Source organism: Pseudonaja textilis, chromosome 2 (assembly GCF_049901715.1).
Source record: "Pseudonaja textilis isolate UNSWEBS1 chromosome 2, rPseTex1.2, whole genome shotgun sequence".
NCBI classification, from domain to species: Eukaryota; Metazoa; Chordata; class Lepidosauria; order Squamata; family Elapidae; genus Pseudonaja; species Pseudonaja textilis.
Genome location: NC_141991.1, coordinates 17,823,307 through 17,847,772, shown reverse-complemented (window position 1 = coordinate 17,847,772; position 24,466 = coordinate 17,823,307). Strand labels below are relative to the sequence as shown.

At 45.2% G+C, this 24,466-nt stretch overlaps 1 protein-coding gene and 1 long non-coding RNA gene across 2 annotated transcripts in view; both read right to left on the bottom strand.

The window, feature by feature from the left end:
* Positions 1–24,466, bottom strand: part of LOC148126775 (uncharacterized) — a 279,119-nt gene that overhangs the window by 167,025 nt on the left and 87,628 nt on the right. The window lies entirely within an intron of this gene.
* Positions 15,247–17,789, bottom strand: IER3 (immediate early response 3). The gene is made up of 2 exons (XM_026720413.2): positions 17,553–17,789; positions 15,247–16,601 (listed from the first exon to the last, which is right to left on the bottom strand). Exons 1-2 carry the CDS (start codon positions 17,742–17,744, stop codon positions 16,269–16,271), a joined length of 525 nt encoding a protein of 174 aa, XP_026576198.2. The 5' UTR covers positions 17,745–17,789; the 3' UTR covers positions 15,247–16,268.

The following is a 24,466-nucleotide window of genomic DNA, read 5'->3' as shown; positions in this document are numbered from 1 at the left end:
TTTTCGCCATGGAATCTTTGGCAGAAGCATCCACAGGGAAGTCAGGATGGTATCTCTGCAATTAAAGTTGCACCCTCACCTTCTTTTCCAACACATGGGAGCTTTGATCACACAGCCATGGAGCCATCATGACTGTTTTGCTTTCCACCACAGACACTATTGGTCATTGTGAAAACATGGAAGAAACCCAAGGCTGTCTGAAGTTCTCCACAGCTTGTTGTTGACTCTGAAATCAGCACTCCGGAGTTCATGGCAAAATGCTGTAGGAAGTTAGCACCTATCCCTCTCCTAGAAAAAATGAAATATCCTAGGAAATATAAAAAAGGCAGAATATTTCCCCTAAAAGGGAAATAGAAACTCAGAAACAGAAACTCCCTTCAGAAGCAGAATATTCTACATAACGAAGGCCTCTACCCGTCTCACCACCTGACCTGGGAAGATTGCGTCAGCCAGCACTCAGGTGAAGCCATGTGCTCCAGACAAAGCGTACAAAGTTAACTAAGACCCCCACCCCTGGGAGTCTGACAGTCAATGGGATATACTTCTTGCACAGGAACAGGAAACACTAAGGTGGGGCCCAACAGAGGATATAAAAAAACAATTGCACTCTCAGCATTTTGCCCCTTTTCCTTCTTTTCCATCACCCAACATCTTGAAGCATGTGATCGTCCTTCTTTTCACTTTAGAGCCCCAAGCCATGTGGTCCTGTCCACCATTAAACCATCTTTCCAAACAGCCTCCATGTTTCCAGTGTCTTTTCCCCCCATTTGGAACTGAACCCAGAAGGATACTTCTTCCAACAATTCTATCTTCCCACAAGAACCGTCTGGCTTATGACCTCAAAGACACACAGTGACCAAGGGTGTGGGTTGTGAGTTGGTTATTTTTACATTTTTTTTAAAAAAAATGCCTACAAATAATACTCACATAATAAGTGAGTTGTGAGCTGATAACATCAGAAGTGACCCCTGAGGGGAGCCTTGTCAAGAAAGGTGGAATGATGGCATTGTGTGTTTGAGACGAAAGCTTTATCACCGGCTTATTCCACATAACACACAAACAAATATCAGTTGTTTCAGATGATATCACGTGTCTTTTTTCCATCACAAACAGCCTGGAAACATGAGGTCATCTTCTCTCTTCTCTTGCTTTCACTCAATGCTCAAGAATGAAGGCAATGGCGTCCTATGTGGGGATGGGGAGGTTAATAGGATTTGATTTATTAACAATTTAGGTTTAAATATACCATAAAGGGAGCCCCAGTTTGGTGAAGCGGTTAAGTATCAGGTGAGAAACCAGGACACTGTGAGTTCTAGTTCTGACTTAGGCACAAACCTAGCTGGGTGACCTTGAGCCAGTTCCTCTCTCTCAGATCTGGGAAGAAGGTCGTGACAAGTCTCTGTTAAGATACATTGCCAAGAAAATTGCAGGAATAGTCCTCGACTTACAGCGGTTTGTTGTAAAGCCAGGTTTGTGCTCTTTTACAAGAGCACTCAACTTAGTTAAGTGCAAGAAACAGGTTTGTGCTCTTTTACAAGAGCACTCAACTTAGATTTACAGAAACCAGCATCAGATCTGACAAGTGTGCAAGAAATCTGAGATGGTTTCCAAGAAACAATGGATGGAAACTAATCAAGGAGAGAAGCAACCTAGAACTAAGGAAAAATCTGTATCAGTATAGAAAGCTGGTGTTCTCCTACCAACAAATGCTAAGATGGTTTAAATGTCTTATTCCCAATGATTATTTCTCAGGTGTCACATACCGAACAGCATTTCACTCCAGAACCACTTTCGTGCCTTTACAATGTGGCGGGTATTTCCAATTTCCTAAGGTATTTTCTTCCCTTTTTTTCCCTATGACTAATTCCAAATGCACTTGGTTAAAAGTCAGATCAAGGATAACCTTGGAGTGGGTATCCAAGGCCTGATAGTTTTAGCCATAACCTATCTTCTTTGCTTCTGATAATGACACAGTGTTGTGGGTGATTATGGAGGTTAATCTGTAATGTTTGTTGATTGTTGCATTCCAAAGCAATGCCTAGGAGTGGTGTGGCAGTTGGGGTGTGATTTTGAAGGTGAAAATGCTTTCAAATCTACCAAGAGCACAGATAATATCATTCGTGTGCGAAAAGGGGGCTTGTGTAGAGACAACTAAAAGCCAGGAGTGCGGAAGGAACATTTAGTTTTAAATGTTTTTGTTGTTGTTGTTCCCATGTTATAAAAAAGATGTTGAGACTCTAGAAAGAGCGCAGAGAAGAGCAACAAAGAGGATTAGGGGACTGGAGGCTAAAATATTGTAGGAATTGGGTGTGACATGATAGTAGTGTTCCAATATTTGAGGGGCTGCCATAAAGAAGAGAGAGTTAACCTGCTCTCTGAAGCTGTGGTCACCAACCTTTTGGACCTCAGGGACCACCAAACTCATAATTTTAAATCCTGTAGACCAGAGGCCCTGGGAAAATCCCCCAAAAAGTCTTCAGGAAAATCACCCACTTCATTTTCCTACCAATCGAGCATTCTTTATTTGGGATTGCAGCTCTGTTCTTGGGGTGGGGTGGGGGCTGGGAAGATACAGACTTTTGGCTTCATGCAAGGAAAGCAGCAGAAGTCTTTCTTTTTCTCCCCCAAACTCAGCCTCTTGGAGCAGGATGTCTTGCAGGGTCCCAAAGACTCATTTCTGGTGGAGTTTGGGGGAGAGAAAGAAAGACTTTTGCTGCTTTCCTTGTGTGCAGCCAAAAGCAGAAGCAGAAAGAAACAGCCCCAGTGGCCACACCAGACACGTGGGGCGCATGGGGTAAGTTCCCCCCCCTCCGCCCTTTTCCCCCTCCCTCACTACCTCGTGTTGTTCGCAATGCAAGTGACGCAAGCTTTGCGTTCTCACCAGCCATGTGGGCGACGCAGTCTTGTGTTCCCGCGCAGCCTGGATTAATTGCTTTGTGGGTGCTTTGGAGGGGGTGACATTTCTTTGTGGGCCACCAAAATTTTCTCGTGGACCATCAGTGGTCCCCAGCCCACTGGTTGACAACCACTGCTCTGAAATACCTGAAGGCAGAATAAGAAGCAATGGAAGGAAACTAATTAAGAACCAACCTAGAACTAAGGAGAAAGTTCCTGATAGTTAGAATAATTCATCAGCGGAACGACATTCCTCCAGAAATTGTGGATGCTCCAGCAATGAAGGTTTTAAAGAAGAGATTGGACGACTTGTCCGAAATGGCACCAGAACTCCTGCTCGAGCAGTGGGTTGGACTAGAAGCAGGGGTGGGATTCAAATTTTTAACAACTGGTTCTGTCGGCGTGGCTTAGATGGTGGGCGTGGCTTGGTGGTCATGTGACTGGGTGGACGTGGCTTGGTGGTCATGTTACTGGTTGGGTGTGGCCAACTCAATATCACTCACATCGAGGCACGCATCTCCTCACCTGGCCTCTCATGACTGTGGGGATGCTGCATCAGTCGTAAGTGTGAAAAATGGTCATAAGTCACTTTTTATGGTGCCATTGTAACTTTGAATGGTCATTCCACACAAGCAATGTACCAGCAAAGGAGAGAAAAAAAACTCCAGAGAAGTTCCTGAGACAGGAAGTCTATCCTGCCAAGAATGTAATAAGAGTTAATGGAGAGGCAGTTTCTGTAAGCAACACCAAAATGTTTCCTTCCTGCCTTCCTTACAGGATTAGACCTGTAATTTCTTCTAACAACCGGGTCTCCGAACTGCTTAGAATGTTAACAACTGGTTCTAGCGAATAGGCGCAAACTGGTAGAATCCCACTCCTGACTAGAAGACCTCTGAGATCCTTTCCAACTGTGTTATTCTGTTCTCTTATTTGAAATGCTCCTGTAGAATGGATGTGGTCTGGCAGAAAATACCCCGCTAAATTCAGGCAATGAGGAACATAGCGAACAAAGCCTTTCAAAGAAGCTATTAGGGAAAATGGAAGCCTTATCTGGCCAGTGGATTGTGTTTAAAAAGACAATTCATCAGACGTTTTGATTCTTGCATCACTTTTGCATGGTAACTTTCCGGAAAAAGTGACAGCTGGAGGCAGGTTATCTTTGTGAATTACTCACAACCCCTGGGCTGGTTGCCCATGACAAGTTCTTAATGACCCACGCCTTATCCTAGATAGCCAATATCGTACCCACAGATAGCAAACACAGAAGGCCTAGAAGGGTAAATCAGGCTCAAACAAGACTCCTGTTGTACATTTGGGCAAAGACCCTCAAAATGCTTTTCACCGATATCTCTCCATGCAGTCATAATGGGTGTGTGTGTGTGTGCACCAGCTATTAATTCCCTTAAGCACATATATGTCAAAACCAAATCAAAACACCTCCTTGCCAGCAATCAACATGCAGATAAACAGGGATAAACACCAGGATTAATACCAGATCAACAAACAAGCTGTCAAAAGTAATAATAGCAATAAAAAATACCCCAATCACAGAACCACCAACTCAGACAAATAGTCAAACCGTAAACAACATCTAATCATGAAAGCAGCAAGAAGAAAGCACCAACAATGACAGGGCAAACCACTATATATAAACAGAGACCAAATCCCACTCGCTTCTAGCACTGATGATGTTACCTAGTTGGGTAATGAAATATCTGCAAGAAAACAACCGGGCTCAGAGAGCACCGAGGACCCCACAAAACTGTAAACAGAAAGAAGCAAACACAATAGGAACAACCTTTTCTTCAATCTCTTCTCCCCCCAGGTCAACTGTGCTCTAAATAAGGCTGGATATATATTGGTGTGGGGTTATATAAGTCCTTGACTTCTGACTACAATTGAGCCCAAAATTTCTGTTGTTAAGTGAGACATTTGTTAAGTGAGTTTTACCCCACTTTACAACCTTTGTTGCCACAGTTGTTAAGCAAATCACTGCAGCTGATAAGTTAGTGACATGGTTAAGTAAAGCTGGCTATTGATTTTTCTAGTAAAAAGGTCGTAAAAAGGGAACACATAACCTTGCAAAACAGCAACGGTCGTAAATATGATCCAGTTTGCCTAGCATCTGAATTTTGATCACATGATCATGGGGATGCTACAAAGGTCGTAAGTGTGAAAAATGGTCATAAGTCACTTTTTCAGCGCTCTTGTAACTTTGAACGGTCGCTCAATGAACTGTTGTAAGTCAAGGACTACCTATATATTGAAATTTAAGTCTTAGAACTGGTAAATGGATGGGTGGTATCCAAAAGCTTGCTATTTGCTCTATTGTGCATTATTTTTTTATATTACTTCCTTGGAATATTCATGATTCTTTTTGTAAGGTGCTCCCCAAAGGAGAAATACACTTATTTCTGCTTGTCTCATGAAGCCAGGATGAGCTTCAGCCTGAATGGCCATGAATTAGTTTTCTGGTGTCCTGATGTTGTTCCAGAAGTTTTGCTGGCAATTCCCAAGGTTGGAAATGGAGCTGCTGTCAGATGGTGCGCCATTCAGAATCCAAGAAAGACACTCTTAGACTCTGTTGTTATAGCGAAAAGAAACTTTCACTGGAAATCAAGTGGTAGCATCAAAAGAATTCTAGATCTGAGGATTTGTGTGCGAAAAACACATATACAAAGTGATGGCAACGTTTCCACCCGCCATAGTTCAAATGGTCCATCCAATTGAAGATGTGTATACTGTCATGTGGGGCATCTTCAGGTGGTGATGCAGACATCTGGCTGTTGACCTTGGCCTGGTTTGGTAAACTGCAGTTGCTCAGTAAGCAAGCAAATAAGATAAACAATAAAGTTTTCCCCAAGTTATACAGTTCATTCTCCAAAGCCTCCAGCACACTTCCCACCCCACAAAGCCCAATTGATTCACCCTCCCCCTGTTACTATTGCAGACAAAAAGACAGCGAAAGAAAGGAGTCTTGAAGGCTGACAGCTGCTTTGTAGTGAATTTATCACCACAGGCAACTGAAGCAGAGATGGCTAGACTCTTGTAACTAATCCCTGATTGGTCCATGTGATGGGAAGCTAAGAACTCTGGTTATTCATGGGTTCTTCATCTAAGTAGGCTTCTGATTGGTCTGTTTTGAAGAAACTCCAAGATAATTCATCAATGGAGACTCAGTCATCCAGGCCAAAGGAACCTAAAGGTTGAGTCATGGCAACTGGACCAAACTTTGATCATGTGAGCTGTTTCATCCAAGCAGCTTCATCAGTCAGAGCAAAAATCAGAAAGAATCAGAAAGTCATGGGGATGTACCAACTTCAGGAGTTTCTCCTCAAAAGGGCTTACAAGAGAATTCATTTGTCACTGATTGACTGATGCTGTCATCATCACTCTGATATATTCAAGCCAAATTTATGGAAAACATGACTAAACAAGAAAAAAAATATCACGCTGTATTCAAAAAAGGCCACTCTTTTAGGAAAAGAAAAACCAATACATTATGAAAATTGATGGATCATCTGCATGTATGTAAAGTTTACTAAAGTTTTTTTTTTTAAGTGATGACCCTCATTAAATATTGGCAAACCATATTATTAGTCATGAAAGGACAGGCAACGTTCAGGGGAAAACGGGCTAAAAACATGGGGGTGACTCAGAAAATGTGATATTGGAAGGGCAATTGCAAATAGCTGCAATAAGGCAAAAATAGAGAAGGAAACAAGTGGGGAGCCAGAAGCTGAGTGTGGAGTGGATGAGGGAAAAGGATACATTAGAAGAATAGAGAGCCACAGATTTCTATTGTTATTATTTATTTATTCATAGAGCACGGACCTATAACAAAACCAGAAATTTCCTGACAGAACGATTAATCAATGAAACGATTTGCCTTCAGAAGTTGTGGGTGCTCCATCACTAGATGTTTTCAAGAAGAAAGTGGACAGCCATTTGTCCAGAATGGTATAAGGCCATGATGGCGAATCTATGGCAAGCGTGGCACACAGATCCATTTGTCTGGGCACGGGACCCCCAGGCAAACTTACCTCATTGTGCATGCACGTGCCTCCCAGCTGATTTTCGGGTCTCTTTCGGCCTGCCAGAGGCTTAAGGGATGCTTCTGCAGGCTTTGCAGGCCGAAAAATAGGCTCATTTCATCACTTCCTGTATTTCCGGAAATATCGAAGTGACAAAATGGGCCTATTTTTTTTGGCCTGCAAAGCCTGCAGAGGCATCCCTCAAGCCTCTGGCAGGCCGAAAATCAGCTGGGAGGTGCAGTGCAGGTAAAGAGGGTGGTGGTGGGGGAATCAAGCGCATACACAGGGGGCATGGGGGAGGCTATGCGCATTGCCTTCTGGGTGCTGGCACACAAGCCCTTGCATGTGCACAATTTTTGGCACATGAGCCCAAAAAGATTAGCCACCACTGGTGGCTAGAAGACCTCCAAGATAACTGTTATTCTGTTAAATGACAAAGGGATAGATTGGCAAGGAAGAGTAGACAAAGCTAATAAGGAACTGTGGCGTCCATGTCAGGAAAACTTAAGATCAAGAACGAACTGTTGTAGATGAAGGAAGCAAAAGAAGAAGAATAAAAAGGGTTTGTTTGTTTTTTTAAAAAGAGAAAAATTACTATAAGTGCTCCTTATCATTCCTATCAGTCCTATAAGGGAAAGGGCAATAAAGACAAGGCAGAACTACTCAGTTTTTAATTTGGTCCAGTTTAAACATTTGCCCTATGAAGAGGTTGTAAAAAGAGAAAGAAGAAGTAGGATTGAAGGAATAAAGAGAGAGTCAGCAGGGAATCCCTGGTTTGAATTCTCGGTAAATTCTAGGTTTAAATTCTGTTCTGAAGAACCTTTGTGGCAAATTCAGAAGTACACAACACTGAGGAGAAAACACCCCCCCACACACACATTTATTGCATTGATAGTTGGGCACTTGCTTTACAAGAAAGATAAACTCAAGGGTTTGGGGAAGGGAGAGATTTTTATAGTTGAGGACCTCAAGATGAAAAATCCTAGGGTTTGCTGGCCAGTTTGGGGGAAACGGAGGTCATTATCAGTGTACCTAGGATTATTTCTATTGTTAGACAAAGTGGCCCTTTCATAGGACAGAATAGAAATTTTCTCACTCCTGTCTCTTCACTCAGCTCAGTCCAAGGGAATTGCAAATTTAAAAGGGAATTGCAACCTAGAAGAAACCCAGCCGTCCATCCTCAATCAGTCTGATGGCCTCAATATTCCATCTCCTTTAACAATGGTCGTAAGTGTTATGTCCCTGGAGCTTAAAGAAGTTCCCACCCAGGTCCGTTCGCGCTGTGGGGGCAGTTGCCCTCTCTCATTGGCTGGTTCTCCCCAGCAGCCAGCTATAAAAGCAGGCTGCGGGGTCCAACCAGTCGCTGATCTCTGTGAGCCAGTTCCAGGCTTGGCAAGCACGTTCAGTCCTTTATTATTCTAATAAAGTATTGTTGCACCCATGCCCTGGTTCAGCCTCTCATTATCCGAACTTAACACTGGCGACGAGGGTGGGATGGCTACCAGAGGCAAAATGCAACCGCTGAATCACTAGCCGCTGATCCACAGCCAGAGAGAACGATCAGCAGGCAACGAGAGCGAACGCTGATCCGCAGCCAGAGAGAGCGGTCAGCAAACAGCGAGAGTGAGAAGCGCCTGTAGCCGCTAGTTAGCCAGCTACAGGGAAAGTGAAGCGCTGCGAGCCGCAGCCGCTCGTTTCTTTAGGCGCGAAATTCAAACGGCTGTCATTTGAATTTCCGCCCAAGAGTACAGCGCGGTGCTGTATTTCAAAGTCACTGACGCCCACGCAGGCGCGAATTTCAAAACGCTGCCAACGGCCGTTGCAGCCTAACCTCATGTGAATCCAGAGAGAGGGAGAGAGTTGTGAAAACCTCCCCAGAGCTGAAGTCACTTGCCTGCCATAGGCACAAAAAAACCTTCCTGCTGCTGCCCCAGAGAGATTTTCTCAACAGATTATCCAACGAGATTCTCATCATGAACTCCAACCCAGCCTTCCCATCGCTCAAGCCGGATGAGGAGAAGTGGGAGTCATACAAGAATCGCTTTAACCACTACATCGACGCCATAGGGCTGGCTGATGCAGGGGAGCACCGGAAAAATCATATTTCCTGATCTACTGTGGAGCCATCGTCTTTGATACTGCCACAGCACTCGTGGCTCCACGTGAGTTAAAAACGTTCCCTGGACAGAACTGTTAGAAATCCTTACTAACCACTATTCTCCTAGACCCTCACAGATTGCCAGTCGGTTCACCTTCCGAATGAGGAAGCAATCAGACAAAGAGACCATCAACCAGTACATGGCTGCCCTCAGGACTGCAGCACTCCATTGTGGGTTTGGGACCTACCTGGATGACATGCTCCTCGATCAGCTAGTCTGCGGAGTCAAGGATCTTCACCTCCAAAGGCGCCTACTGCTAGGAAGGACCTCAACCTCGCGCAAGCCGCCGAGGAAGCCCTGGCAGCGGAGCTGGCAGCACACTCAGCCACCGAAATCCAAGGTCCTGCTTCCAAGCAAATTGCAGTTTCAGTCCACTCTGAAGAGGTGGTCATCGAAGAGGACCCCAGCGATGCGGCCGACATCCACCGCCTCGCCCACGCCAGACACCCGCAGGTAGGAGCCAAGCAAGAAAGCATCAGTCCACCCAAGCACATCACCCTGTGCCTATCCTGTGGTGGATCTCACCTGAGGGCCACCTGCAAATTCAAGGGAGCCACCTGCAACATTTGCCACAAAAAGGGGCACATCGCTAGAGTCTGTCAAGCCGCTCACAACTCGGCACAAAGGCACCCTTCCTTTTCACATTCTGGACCCCAAAGGCAAGTATTGAACTGTCGCACTCGCCACCATGCTAAGCACGCTTGCCATGCCATTAGTAAAATCTCTCTCTCCGTTTTGTTAGAAGGTAAACCTTGTCGCATGGAGGTTGACACGGGGTCAGCGCTCTCAATTATCTCTTGGAGCACCCTCAAGAGACTACAGCCCAGCCTATCCAGAAACCGGCTCCAGAAGTGCCAGTTTAGCCTGAAGGACTACCAGGGGAAGGACATTCCTGTAATCGGCAGAGGCAAGTTTCTTGTTAATTTTAAAACTTTCAAAGGCCACCTACCTCTAGTGGTAGTTAATGGCAACCTCCCCACACTCTTGGGGCTTGATTGGTTCCCCCATCTCGGCCTAGGGTTAACAGGAGTCCATGCTGTCTCAACCTCTGACACTGACTCCTTATTCGCTGACTACTCAGACGTATTCAGCAATGAACTGGGGTGTTATAACGTACCCCTATCTCATTCTCAGTCGACCCCCAAGCAGTCCCAATCAGGCTAAAACCTCGTAGAGAGTCCCATTCGCTATTCGGCCTAAATTAGATGCGGAACTGGATAAATTATTAAAACAAGGGGTCATTGAGCCAACAGATTTCGCCAAATGGGAGACGCCCATTGTCACACCCCTCAAAAAGACAGTAGCCTGAGAATTTGCTCGGACTACAAAACCACAATTAATAAGTTTCTACAAGTTAGCGCTACCCAGTGCCCGTCATTCAGCATTTATTACACACTTTTGAACCTGGCAGCATTTTTGCCAAATTGGACATGTCTCAAGCATATCAACAGTTCCCTGTTGACAACCAAACAGCGGAACTCCAGACAATTGTCACCCACAGGGTGCTTTCCGGTGCAAGTGTCTCCAATTTGGCGTAAGTGTTGCCCCAGGCATTTTTCAATCCCTCATGGAGCGGATTTTGCAGGGCCTCCCTGGTGTAGTACCCTACTTCGACGACATCTTAGTCTCGGCCAGGGACAGACCCCAACTCTTCCAGAGAGTTCGAGCAGTGTTAGAGAGGTTCAGACAGCATGGCCTCAAATTAAAAAAAGAAAAATGTGCCATTGCCACTAGACAGGTGGACTTTCTGGGTTATAAAATTGACGCCTCAGGCATTCACCCCCTGGAGTCCAAGGTTAAGGCAATCCACGAGGCACCCACTCCAACCTCCAAAGCGGAACTGCAGGCCTTCTTGGGGCTATTGAATTTTTACGCGTCTTTCCTGCCCCATAAAGCATCTGTGGCGGAACCCCTGCACAGACTTTTGGATAAAAATCGTCTTGGCATTGGGGACACAAGGAAGACTCCGCTTTGCAGCAGTCAAATCACTACTCACGTCGGAGGCGGTCCTTATTCAGTTTGACCCCAACCTTCCATTAGTGCTAGCAGCGGACGCATCCCCTTTTGGAATTGGGGCAGTGTTAAGCCACAGGCTCCCCAATGGCTCCGAGGCCCCATCGCTTTTTTCCAGGACGCTCTCTGCAACAGAGCGCAATTATACCAAATCGATAAGGAAGCTTTAACAGCTGTCGCAGCAGTGAAGAAATTTCATGAATTTCTTTTTGGCCACTTTTTCGAGCTGGTCACGGATCATAAGCCTCTCCTGGGTCTACTAGCAGGTGACAAACAAACCCCTCAAGTCCTGTCTCCTAGAATGACGAGGTGGACTCTTTTCCTAGCGGCATACTCGTATAGACTCATACACCGTCCAGGTAAAACATTGTCCCACGCAGACGCCCTCAGCCGCTGCCCCTGCCTGCTCCAGCTGAGGATCCTGCCCCGGTCCATGCTATCTTTGAGGTCACCCAACTGGACCTCCCCATCACTGCCATTGACATTGCCGCCAAATCCAAGGCAGACAAAGCGATCGCCCAGGTACTGGACTGGGTGAGGAGGGGGTGGCCGGGCAGTGATGTTGAAACCAAATTCACGCCTTTTAAGACCCGCCACAGGAGTTATCCAGTTTGCAGGGCTGTTTGCTGTGGGGCACACGAGTGGTCATCCCGACCTCACTGCGTACCCGAGTTTTGGAGGCGTTGCATGAGGGCCACCCTGGCATCGTCAGGATGAAGGCATTAGCACGCAGCTACGTATGGTGGCCTGGCCTCGACGATGACATCATCAGATGGGTAAGCTCCTGCCATCCCTGCCAGGAATCCCGTCCATCCTCCAATTGCCACCCCACTAAGTGGGAAAGCGCCAGCGCACCTTGGTCCAGGATTCACATCGACCTAGCGGGCCCGATGCATGGCAAAATGTTCCTGGTGGTCGTGGACTCTTACTCTAAATGGATTGACGTAGCACAACTATCCACAACCACCACGCAGCGGTCACCAAGGTATTAACTCGCCTGTTCGTAACGCACGGGCTACCAGACTCAATTGTTTCCGACAATGGCCCCCAGTTCGCATCGGCCGAGTTCAGTCGTTCGCTGCCAATCTGGGCATCCGCCACATCTTCACGGCTCCCTTTCATCCTGCCAGTAACGGATTGGCAGAAAGAGCCATTAGGACCACTAAAGAAGCTCTAGCTAGGTTCAGCAAGGAAGACTGGCACCACAGACTCTCCCGTTTCTTGCTGAGCCAGCACTCAACCCCGTGCACAGTCACTAATAAGTCCCGGCTGAACTCCTGATGGGTAGACGCCTGCGGACTGTATTGGACAGGCTTCACCCACATTACTGCCCTGATTCTCCCCTCGCTTCCACATCGGGGGTTAGGCATTTTGTCTTACAGGAAACCGTGTTCGCGAGGAACTTCGCTGGAGACCCTCTGTGGATCCCGGGCGAGATCGTGGCCATCACCAGACCCAGGTCGTATCGAGTCAGACTGGAGGATGGCCGAATCTGGAGAAGGCACCTGGATCAGCTGCGGAAGCGCCAAGGCACTCATGTTAGCAGTGACTCATGGTTGCAGACCGGTGCGAGGCTACAGCAGCAACCCCTCATCAGCACCAATTCCGGTGACCAGTTTACTCCTGCAGCCGAGCCGGGGAGCCTGAACACGAACCGTGACCACCAGACGGCTGACCAGTCCGAACCAGTCACCGGAAGCACATCCCCAGTGACCAGCCCTACGAGTCCCGAACCGACACTGACCGAGGAACGCGTTCGTGACACCCCACCGGTCCGACCTTCCTTTGCAGACTCTGAACTACCAGACAACTCCCCAGAGTTGCGCCGTTCTGGGCGCCAGCATAAGCCTCCCGCGTATCTTAAAGACTACGCGTGTTCGCATCTGGGGGAAGGGTGTTATGTCCCTGGAGCTTAAAGTTCCCACCCAGGTCCGTTCGCGCTGCGGGGCGGTTGCCCTCTCTCATTGGCTGGTTCTCCCCAGCAGCCAGCTATAAAAGCAGGCTGCGGGTCCAACCAGTCGCTGATCGCTGCGAGCCAGTTCCAGGCTTGGCAAGCACGTTCAGTCCTTTATTATTCTAATAAAGTATTGTTGCACCCATGCCCTGGTTCAGCCTCTCATTATCCGAACTTAACAGTAAGGGTGGAAAATGGTCACAAGTCACTTTTTTTAGTGCCATTGTAACTTTGAACAGTCACTAAATGAACTATTGTAAGTCAAGGACTACCTTCATGCAATATCTTTGCAAAATCTTGACAAATTGGTGAAATGTCATAGTTACTTCAAAATGAGATGGGTGGCAAATAAATTTAATAATAATAATTAAAAAAAGAAACATAGGAGAACCAGTGCCTAAAAAGTGAAAAAGGGAAACTTCTGGCCAGTCTGACAGACATCAAACACCTGGCAAATTCTAGAGCAGATCATGAAGAAGTTGATCTGTAAGTATCTTGACAATCATGCAGTAATTAATAAAAGTCATGCAGAATTTATCAAGAGTTTATCAAATCCTGTCAGACAAACCTCATCTGTATTTTTGACAGCTAATCTCCTTAATAGATAGTGGGAATGCTGCTGTCATATCATATCTCAATTTCCTTAAAGCATTTGAGAATCATAATTTGTTGGATTAGCAAGCTAGTTAGATGTGGCCTTGAAAACTAAGGGTGTACAACCCCCCTGGAAAATCATAACTTGAAAGTGTGCTCATGTATGGTTGGAGAGGTATTGAGATGGGAGATGCCGCAGTAAATGTTTTGAGTCTTCCATTTTTCAGTAGTTTCTTCATGAGGTAAAGAGAATGTTCACCAGATCTGCAGAAGATGTAATATTGAGTGGAATAGCTGGAAGTACAATAATGAACCAGTAGCTGGAGTTGTGAGGACAACCATTTAGAATAGAACAGAATAGAATAGAATAACACAACTTCAGACAAATGGTTATCCAAGCTCTTCTTAAAGATTTCCAGTGTTGGAGCTTCTGGAGGCAAGTTGTTGCACTGATTAACTGTTCTATCTGTCAGAAAATGTCTCCTTAGTTCTAAGTTGCTTCTCTCCTTGATTAGTTTCCCCCCATTGCTTCTTGTCCTGCCCTCAGGTGCTTTGGAGAATAGCTTGACTCCCTCTTCTTTGTGGCAGCCCCTGAGATATTGGAAGACTGCTATCATGCCTCCCCTAGTCCTTCTTTTCATCAGACTAGACATACCCAGTTCCTGCAACAGTTCTTCCTATGTTTTAGTCTCCAGTCCCCTAAACATCTTTGTTGCTCTTCTCTGCACTCTTTCTAGAGTCTCCACACCTTTTTTACATTGAGGCAACAAAAACTGAACAGGGCAGGAAAGGACAAACTCAGATTACATACAGCAAGGCAAATGTCCTGTTCTCCCCACCCCCCACAAATAAAAAACCACCTGGGCTACAGAAACATTGGTTCTAGTGTTGGAACCAGATCGCCTTACAAGTTCCCTGAATGAACAACGGTGCTCCTCAATTCATAGTTTCTACAAGCACAGCTGATGTAATCATAAGTCAGCAGTGCAATTGAGCGGATGTGGCCCTATATGGACCAGGAGGAAACCCAAGTGGTGGTAACTCATGTTCCTTGCTGTGTGGATCAATTATTGCAGCACATTCTAAGTGGGGCAACATTTGAAGGTGACTCAGAAGTTACAACTGAAACAGAATTCACGGTTACTAGACTCATTCTTCTTGTTGGTCCAAATTGTAGAAAATAAATGTAATTCGGGGTTAAACAGTTGAGTTTTGATCTTCTCTGAGCTTGGCTTAATGATGAGCAAGTTGCCAGTGTTTATTCCGGGGTCTTAAAACTTGACAGCTTTAAGACTTGTGGATTTCAACTCCCAGAATTCCTCCTCCAGTAATGTTAGCTCAGGAAATCTGGGGAGTTGAAGTCCACAAATCTTAAAGCTGTCAAGTTGGAAGACCCTTGGTTTATTCTTTCATATATGTAATTGTGTGTGTCTGTGTGTGTGTGTGAAGGGATTTTGTGAATTTAGAATGCAGAAGGGGGGTGTTGGTTGATTCCTCCAAAATTTTCTCAAAGGTTTATTGCCAATCCAAGATTTTCTTTCTACACACAGCTTTCAGAAATATCCCAGCCAGGCAAAGATTAAAACATCATATTTTTTTTTATTGATTTGTTCACAGAACATACACAATTGAGCCAGTTCATCTGGAATAGTGTTAACATGTAAAGTGCAATTCACAAAAGTGACTTACTAAAGTTTTGGAAATGCTAGTATGGCTGCATCAGCCTTCAAAAGCCACTTATTGTTACACAGCAAACACTAACAAAAAAGTATTCTGGCTAACATACAATGCAGGAACAACAACAAAAATCAGATGTTTTTACAATAAATAAAAAGAAGCATCTTTAACTTTTATTGTGCCAGTTATTATGAAGCTGAGAAGTCTTGTCCGTTAGCTTCAATGACAACTTTTTTTTTGTCAGTTTTTCTATTTTCCCCACCCCGTCCCTAGTCACAAGACGTTTCCTCCCATTAAAAGGTACAGTATTGGAGCATCACAACACCATTTGCAAAATTCTGATCAACATTCAATCTTCACTAAAACGTTGCTCCTTCACCAAAGTACAAATGCTAAAAAGATTCTCAGTTTCCAAAATCTAGCCTTCTTCCTATCAGATTCATGACCCACAAAACCATCGCTGTTAATTCTAGAGAAAATATAATGCTAGAGAAATATAAAAACATTCTAAGAGTTCTTTCCAAAGGCCTAGTGCAGCCCAACAGCAGCAGTTCCCTATCCTATTTTCCAGTTTCACACATAAATAAAAGTCAGCTTACATTACATAGATATTAATTATTATTATAATTATTATTAATAAATATTAAATATCCCCTTTCCCCCACCTCCTTCAGTTGCACCAACGAGGAATGTCCCCCTTCCTGTTTGCATAATGCTGTGTCAGTCGAGTTCAAGTTTCTTACGACGTCAGTCTTGTGTCAGGAATGCGCAAGGCTGAGCTCCAGGCCTCCTTGTCCCTTTCTGCATCTTTACTTCTGCTTTACAAAGAGACTTTTGCTAAAGGCCCGCGAGCATGACAGCCCCGCCGCCTGGCTTCCCACTTTATAGACTCTCGGTCCATTTCCCGCCTCCAGCAGGAAGGGAGGGAGGGTTCTTCCCTCTTCAGAAAGCAGCTGGATTCTGCTGCAAAAAATGGGTGATGTCGAGAGTAGATTCCGAAGATCTGTCCTCCTCCCCCCAGGACCACTCAGAAACATTGGCGATTTCCAAGGAGGGAGTTGATACAACGGGTTGCTCTGCAATGATGGGCTGTGCCGAAGGGGCCTGAGACTCCCCGCCCTGCAGAAAGCAGCTGGATGTGTTGTCCTCCAGGGTGGCTCCAGCAAGGAGGAGGTCCTCTTCCGCATTATAGATTTGGAAGAAGACAACGGCGAGGAGGATGAAGAGGAAGGTCTTGGCATAGCTGCGCTCCTCCGTGGGATAATAACGCTTCACCTGGGAAAGAGAAACAAGGAAAGAGGATTAGTGACACAGCACCCTGATTAACCTCTGCATTTAGTTCAATGCCCCTGCAATGAAATAATTGCCCCCATCCCCTCCGCTTCCAGGAATGATTTGGATTGTCATGCACTAAATGCACCATAGGTCCATGCTGGCTGGGCAATTCTGGGAGTGCAAAGTCACACATCTTCAAGTTGCCAAGTTCCAAAAATAAATTACGGCATTAGAAGGACCTATTGCTGCTGTTCCCTGCAAGGATGACCGTTCCAGTCCCACAAGGCAGACAACTGGCCTCCAGAAATTGTGAATGCTCCAACCTCAGGAAGGTTTTTAAAAGAAGAGATTGGACAACCATTTGTCAGAAATGGTGTAAGGTTTCCTGCCTGACCAAGGGGTGGGGGGTGGACTTGAAGACCTCCAAGGTCCCTTCCAACTATGTTATTCAGGCAAGGTTGAAGAAAGCTACTTAGAACAGTATTTTTCATCCATGATGGCTTTGTGGACTTCAGTTCCCAGAATTCCCCAGCCAGAATTCTGGGAATTGGAAGTCCACACTTCTTAAAGTTGCCATGGTGAGAAACACCGATTTAGAAACACACTTTTTGCACAATTATTGGAAAATAATCCGTACTGGATATATATACAAGCTGCTCATATGGGAGCAGCATACCCGATTTTGCAGTGTTGGAAGGGACCTTGGAGGTCTTCTAGTCCAACCCCCGTGCTCAGGCAGGAAAGATTTGTGGAATTAAAGTCCACAAGTCTTCAAGTTGCCAAGGTTGGAGACCCCTTGGACCAGAGGAGGTGGAGACTCCAACTCCCAGAGTTCCCCAGCCAGCGAGCATCTTAAAGGGGGTCAAGACCGAGTATGGCCCTCTTGGATGGACCCCAGTTACTCTCCCGTTTCTCGGACCGGGCTGCGAACCGTTCCCCCTCACGACTTACCACTGGAGGGTAGAGGACTTTCCGCGAACGTCTCTTGGATTTGCTGGTCTTGGTGTAACCCCGGTGGGCTGGACTCTTCTCGTTGTCCGGGAGAGGATCAAAAGTGAAGTATTGGGGCTCGCTAGGCGCGGCCCTGGCGGAGGTTGGGGGCATGCTGAACTGTAGCATGGTCGGCTTGCAGGCGTAGCACATGGTCGTCCGGGCAAAGGAAGAGGAGAAAGGCTTGAAAGCGCCCGGAAAGCAGTTAGAAGTGAGGAGCCGTTCGGCCGGGTCCGAATTTATGAATGGGGTGGCCACGCCTTCCTCGCCACCCCATTGGCTAAGCGGCTGTAAGCAGCTCCAACAGCTCAGACGGGAAACTCCGAACTTGGAAGAGTTGTAATTCAGGTCGGTGTGTAGGAAAGTCACGCAACGAGCAACCCCGCGGGGGTGGACGGGGGGGAGGGGAGGAAGAGGGGGAAGGGAAGGAGATTGGTGCCAGCGAAAGCGGAGAAAGGGTATTGTTTGCAAAACACGCGTCCCCCACGCCCCTTTTCTATACCAGGGGTCTCCAACCTTGGTCACTTTAAGCCTGGAGGACTTCAACTCCCAGAATTCCCCAGCCAGCTTTACTTTATACTCCTTGCAGATGGCTGGTCGTTTGCGTCCTTTAACCTGACCAGCTGTCTGCAAGGAATAGAAATCCTTCCCTGCCCTACCATCCAGTCAGAACTGAAGAAGCTTCTTGGATGCGAAGAAAAACAACAAAATCCAAGCTTCTTGGATGTCTTCAAAGAAAAACAACAAAATCCAGTTGCCTCGTGGAAAAACACCTTTGCGACAACCATGACCAGAATGACCGAGAATCTCCATAGTCATAGAATCATAGAAGAACAGAGTTGGAAGGGACCTTGGAGGTTGTCTAGTCCAACCCCTGCCCCACCCCCCCTCAAGCAGGAGATCACCTGAATCTTTAGCAGGCCTGGCTCAAGACACTTGCTGAGGGAGGCAGTCTTACTAAAGATTGCTAAAGTCCTGCTAAAGATTCAGCCAACAAGAAAAGTGGGAGGAATTGTGGAAAGAGTAAAAGAAAAATGCGGGTAATCCTCAGTTTATGACTGTAATTCAGCCCTGCAACTATGGTTGTAAGTCATGACAATTGTAACATGGCCAGACTCAATTTTAAGACCTTTTTTGCAGTGGTCATTAAGTGAACATAGATATTGTAAAGCAGAGGTCTCCAAACTTGGCAACTTTTAAGACTTGTGGACTTAACTCCCAGAATTCGCCCAGAGTTGAAGTCCACAAGTCTTACAGTTGCCAACTTTGCGACCCCCTGTTGTAAAGCAAACATTTGCTATGGGGTACTTTTTTGCGGGTGGGGGGGGACTGGAAGTAAATGCTAGTTTCTGGGGAAGGGGGGAATGGAGTAAATTGCAGTCACATGATGTAAATGCAGGTTGGTTGTTTTGGAGCACCCAAAGCCTGACTGTGAGGGAGAGAGGAAGCTGACACTTGGAATTCGGAAGTGGGTCATAAGTAGCTTTTTCATTTATTTTGTTTATTTGTCAATGTCAGCGTTTTGAGTAAAGCACCCACTGAAAGCAGAACTCCGAGGCAGTGGATTCCTCAAAGAATATGTTCAGCATATCGGCACAGCTGGTGAAAATCAACTCTAAAAGTTTCTGCAGTTTTCACCTAATTAAAAGAGTAAAATTGCCCCCTTCCAGGTGTCATCGATCACATTGTCCAATTAGGATGGATGGCAGGCTTGATTCTTCCTTCAATAGCCACCTGTTGGGATGACCTTGATTCCGACAGGACAAGTTTTTGTTTTGACTGGTAGCTGGTCTATCTACTCCTCCCCTCCCTTCGCCTTCATGACAACTATGAGGCAGCAAAGATGCTCATCCAGTTCGTTGACGTCGAACCTGCCTATCTTCCTCAGAAACCTTGGGGTCTTAATTTTGAATGGTCACTACCCCCCCCCCCCCAACAACGCCACTGACTGCCTCCTCTCGCCTCCAGGCTTAAACATTTGGCTTCATCCAGGTTCGCTTCAGAGTTGACAGTCAGATTTAGACACTGCCTATCTCCCTCAGAGATAGCCTTGGAGGTCTGTCGTAATTTTGAATGGTCACTAAGCCCCCCGCCTTCCCCCAGACATAAGTCAAGGGCTACCTGACTGTCAGCCGCGGATGTCCTGTTGTCACCAATGTCCTATTCTCCTTTGCCTTAATGGAACCCGGAAGCCTCCGTCCATTTTGGCTGCACAAAGAACATTTGCTAATCATCTGGCACTCTTGCCCATGTGATGTCCTTGTTCCTGTTCTGAGGAATATCATTCAGAGATTCTCTCACACGCTCCCTGCCTCTCTGCTCTATTTCTAAATGCGTTTTAGTTAATAGGTGGGAAGGACATAATCTACTGTTGTTGTTTTTTTAATATATTATTACCGTGGAGCAGAACATTCTCTTGCATCGTCTCCTGTTCCACCCCACTCCTCACTCCCTTTTTAAAAATAAACTTTATTAATCTTTTATAACTTTAAAAACAAACAAAAAGTGTAAATATCTTGATATTAACAATTTGTGGCATTCATCTTATACTACTATTTTGTGCATTATTTACAAGTATATACAATTTATGTGAATGTAAGCATTTAACTTATATGTTGCTTATCATTAATTTGTCATCATCCATCCATCAATCCAGTCATACCAATTTTCCTAAATTCAATAATACTCGGACTCTTCCTTTTCTTGTAACACCAGAGTTAAATTATCCATCTCAGCACAAGTCATTATTATCTTTTGGATAGTCAGTTCATCTGGTGATATACATGTATGTTCAGGAATCAGATTCTTAATTGCTACTTTAGTGTAATGCAGCATAATAACAGGATCTTGAAAGTCATTCTGCTATACCAACAGAATCAAGATGGGCTTCATCTGAATTTCTTCTTCATATTTTCCATTTTCCCAAGACTTAATTGCTGTTTCACTTCTCTTAATGGTTCTTCCTTCCTAAGGTCATTTTCACAGTTCTTCTTTACAAGGAACTATTTGAACGAATATCTTCCAGAGAAGTTATTGTAGTCTGAGAAAAAGAGCAGACCAGTTTGAGGTATTATAGAAGGATTTCTCGTTTGTCCTGAGAAATTAGGGAAAAAAAATTGACACCCTGTATCTCTTTCTTTGAATTTAGGAAAAAATTTCAAAAGGTCGTTTGTGCCTCAGACAACTTCCACTGAAGAAAATGACATCAGTGTGATAACAGTGGAAGCAAGAGCAAGTATAGGGGATACAGCATATTTCAATTATTTCCACTTAATTAAAATAGAGTTGACCCTGGTTAATCTTGAAAAGCTAAGCTTTTCGGATTCGGTTAGTATTTGGATGAGAGACCACAAGGAGTGCTTGTGACTAATGAGAGGAGAAAGAGAAGGGCATCCTGACTTTGAAGGAGAAAAATCACCCCGTCAGGAAAGCCTAAGAAGGAGAATCAGATACAGGTAGTCCTTGACTTAGGACCAGGGTGGGATTCAGCCAATTCGGATGAACCGGATGTTAAATTTACACCTGGTTCGCTGAACCCAGAGGTGGTATTCAGCAGGTTCTGACCATTTCTGGAGAACCGGTAGCGGAAATTTTGAGTAGTTCAGAGAACCGGCAAATCCCACCTCTGACTGGCCCCTCCCCCATCTATTCTCTGCCTCCTGAGTCCCAGCTGATTGGCTGGGTCTTCTTTTGTTGCCCTGCACAGGAGAAGGGACCTGGAAAGCAGGTTAGTGGGGCGAGGAGGGAATGGGATTTTGCAGTAACCTTCCCCTGGAGTGGGATGGGAATGGAGATTTTACAGTACCCTTCCCCTGCCACGCCCACCAAGCCACAGCCATAGAACCGGTAGTGAATTTTTTTGAATCCCATCATTGGCTGAACCGGTAGTTGAACCAACTGGCTGGCCCTGCCCAACCTGCCCTGCCCCTTCCAGAAATCTCCATGTGGCCCATTTTGGATGCAGGTAAGTGCAGGGTCCATGCAGAGGTTCTGGGAGAGAGAAAAATGGGCCGAATCGGAAGTTCCAGAAGTCCAGAAATGGGCCTGTTTCCGGCTTCTGGAAGGCCTCTGGAGCCCAGGGGGGAGCCATTTTCATCCTGCCAGAGGCCTGAGGGAAGCCTCTGGAAGTTCCGGTAGGCCACGCCCACCATGGCCACGCCCACCCGGCAACCGGGCAGAGAACCGGTTGCTGGGATTTTTGAATCCCACTCCTACTTACAACCACAACTGACCCCCAAAATTTCTGTTGCTGAATAAAACAGTAGTTAAGCGAGTTTTGCTCCATTTTGTGATCTTTCTTGCCACGGTTGTTAAGCGAATCACTGTAATTGTTAACATTTGTAACACGGTTGTTAAGTGAGTCTCCTTGCTCCTCAGAAAGTTGCAAAAGGGGATCACATGACCCCGCGACACCACGACCATCATAACTATGGACCCGTTGCCAAGCTCCAAATTTTGATCATGTGATCATGGGAATTCTGCCATGGTCGCAAGTGTGGAAAAAAAAGGTGATAAGTCACTTTTTCCAGTGCGGTTGTAATTTCAAATGGTCACTAAACGAATGTTTATAAGTTGAGGACTACCTTAAATAGGGATAGAAAGGGGGAAACCCACCTATCAATTGCACCGTTTAAGTCTGATAAAGTTTGACAAGGTTTGCTGAAAATAATCATTTCACCGCGAGGACCTTGGGACCGGATATAGGTCGGGTGTCACCCTGTGCCCTTTGCCCTCGTTTTTTGCGAGATGCAAAATCTCATTGACACACTTGCTCCAAAGGCTTGCAACCCCATTGTAAACATCCTGCCTGGAATACACCCCCACCCCATTACCTTCCACTCTCTGGCAATTTGGGAACCTAAAAGCAGATAAACAGTCCTTGCAAACTCCCAAGCAGACAGGCTAAATACAGATGTGGACAGTTTAATTCTTCCCTTTCCAAACAAAACAGGAAAAAAACGTGGTACTTCAAGCCAGAGTTAAATTATGCAACTGCCATGACTCATAAATGGGATTTTACCCAGCATCCCAAAAAAACGCTTTTATCTTCTCATATCTTCCCATCATTTAAAAACCTATCCCTGCCCCATTACCACAAAAAAACATTGGTCACAAAAGCTGACAGGAGTATAGTTGTGCAATGTCTTTTGACTAATGGCCCCAGGAGCCATCAAGCCTGGAAATTTTCTAAACCACTTTGTGTGTTTAAACAGAGCTATCACATTGGAAAGGATCTGCAGCTGGTTTGTTCATTCGTGTTTTCGTCGTACGCTCTGGTCTGCGTCTTGCCACTTTGGGACAGACAGATCCAAATGCAGGCAATCCTGGGATCCTGCAAACACAGCTGAAAGTAAAGGCCCCACATTCCTCTCCGCTAACTATGCTGGCTGGGGCTGTACAGATAAGTCCTCCTCTTACAACCATGTATTTAGTGACTGTTCAAAGTTGCAACGGCACTGAAAGAAGTGAGTTATGACTGTTTCTCTCAGCGCATACATGTATACATCGAAACTAGACAGTGCTCTAGTTCCCTGTGTCATATATGGGGGTACATGCATAATTATGTATTTATTTATTGGTCATGTTTATGTAGTGTATATTGGAGGTAGTGACCCTTTGAGAGCTGTAATTTCATTTTAATGTATGCCATTTACATTCAAAGTGACAATAACATTATTCTACGTCTAAGTTTTTCACACCTAGACAGTTTCACAACTTCAATGTAGTACTCAATTGCATTATTGCATAAAATATGGAAGGAGAGGAAAAAACAAATTTCTAGACCATGCAATGGCAAATAACAGAATAACGAAGTTGGAAGGTTTCTAATCTACCACCCTGCTCAAGCAGGAAACTCTATAACCATTTCAAACAAATGGTCATCTAACCTCTCTCCTATACTACCACCTCTTACAATACTAGACAACACAGTATCAACAGTAGAGACCTTCAAATTTCTAGGTTCTACTATATCACATGATCTAAAATGGACACCTAACTTCAAAAACATCATCAAAAAAGTACAACAAAGAATGTTCTTTCTGCGCCAACTCAGAAAGCTCAAACTGCCCAAGGAGCTGCTGATCCAGTTCTACAGGGGAATTATTGAGTCTATCATCTGCACCTCTATCACTGTCTGGTTTGGTTCTGCAACCCAACAGGACAGACACAGACTTCAGAGGATAGTTAGGACTGCAGAAAAAACAATTACTACCCATTTGCCTTCAATCGAGGACCTGTATGCTGCACAAGTAAAAATGAGGGCTGTGAAAATAGTTACAGACCTCCTCACATCCTGGACATAAACTGTTTCAACTTCTACCCTCAACACAACACTATAGAGCACTGCACACCAGAACAACTAGACACAAGAACAGTTTTCTCCCGAAAGCCATCACTCTGCTAAACAAATAATTCCCTCAACACTGTTCAACTATTTACGAAGTGTGCACTACTATTACTGTTAATCTTGTCATCACTCCTTATCACCCATCCCCTCCCACTTGTGATTGTAGGACTGTAACTTTGTTGCTTGTATCCTTACGATTTATATTGACTGTTTCCTAGTATGATTTGATTGCTGATTGTACCCTATGACTATCATTAAGTGTTGTACATTATGATTCTTGATTCTTAATGAATGTACCTTTTCTTTATGTATACTGAGAGTATTTACACCAAGACAAATTCCTTGTGTGTCCAATCACACTTGGCCAATAAAAGTATTCTATTCTATTCTGTTCTATTCTATTCTATTCTATTCTATTCTATTCTATCCTTAAAAACTTCCGATGTGGGAGCATCCATAACTTCTGGAGGCAAGTTGTTCCATTGGTTTACTGTTCTAACTATTAGGAAATTTCTCCTTATTTCTA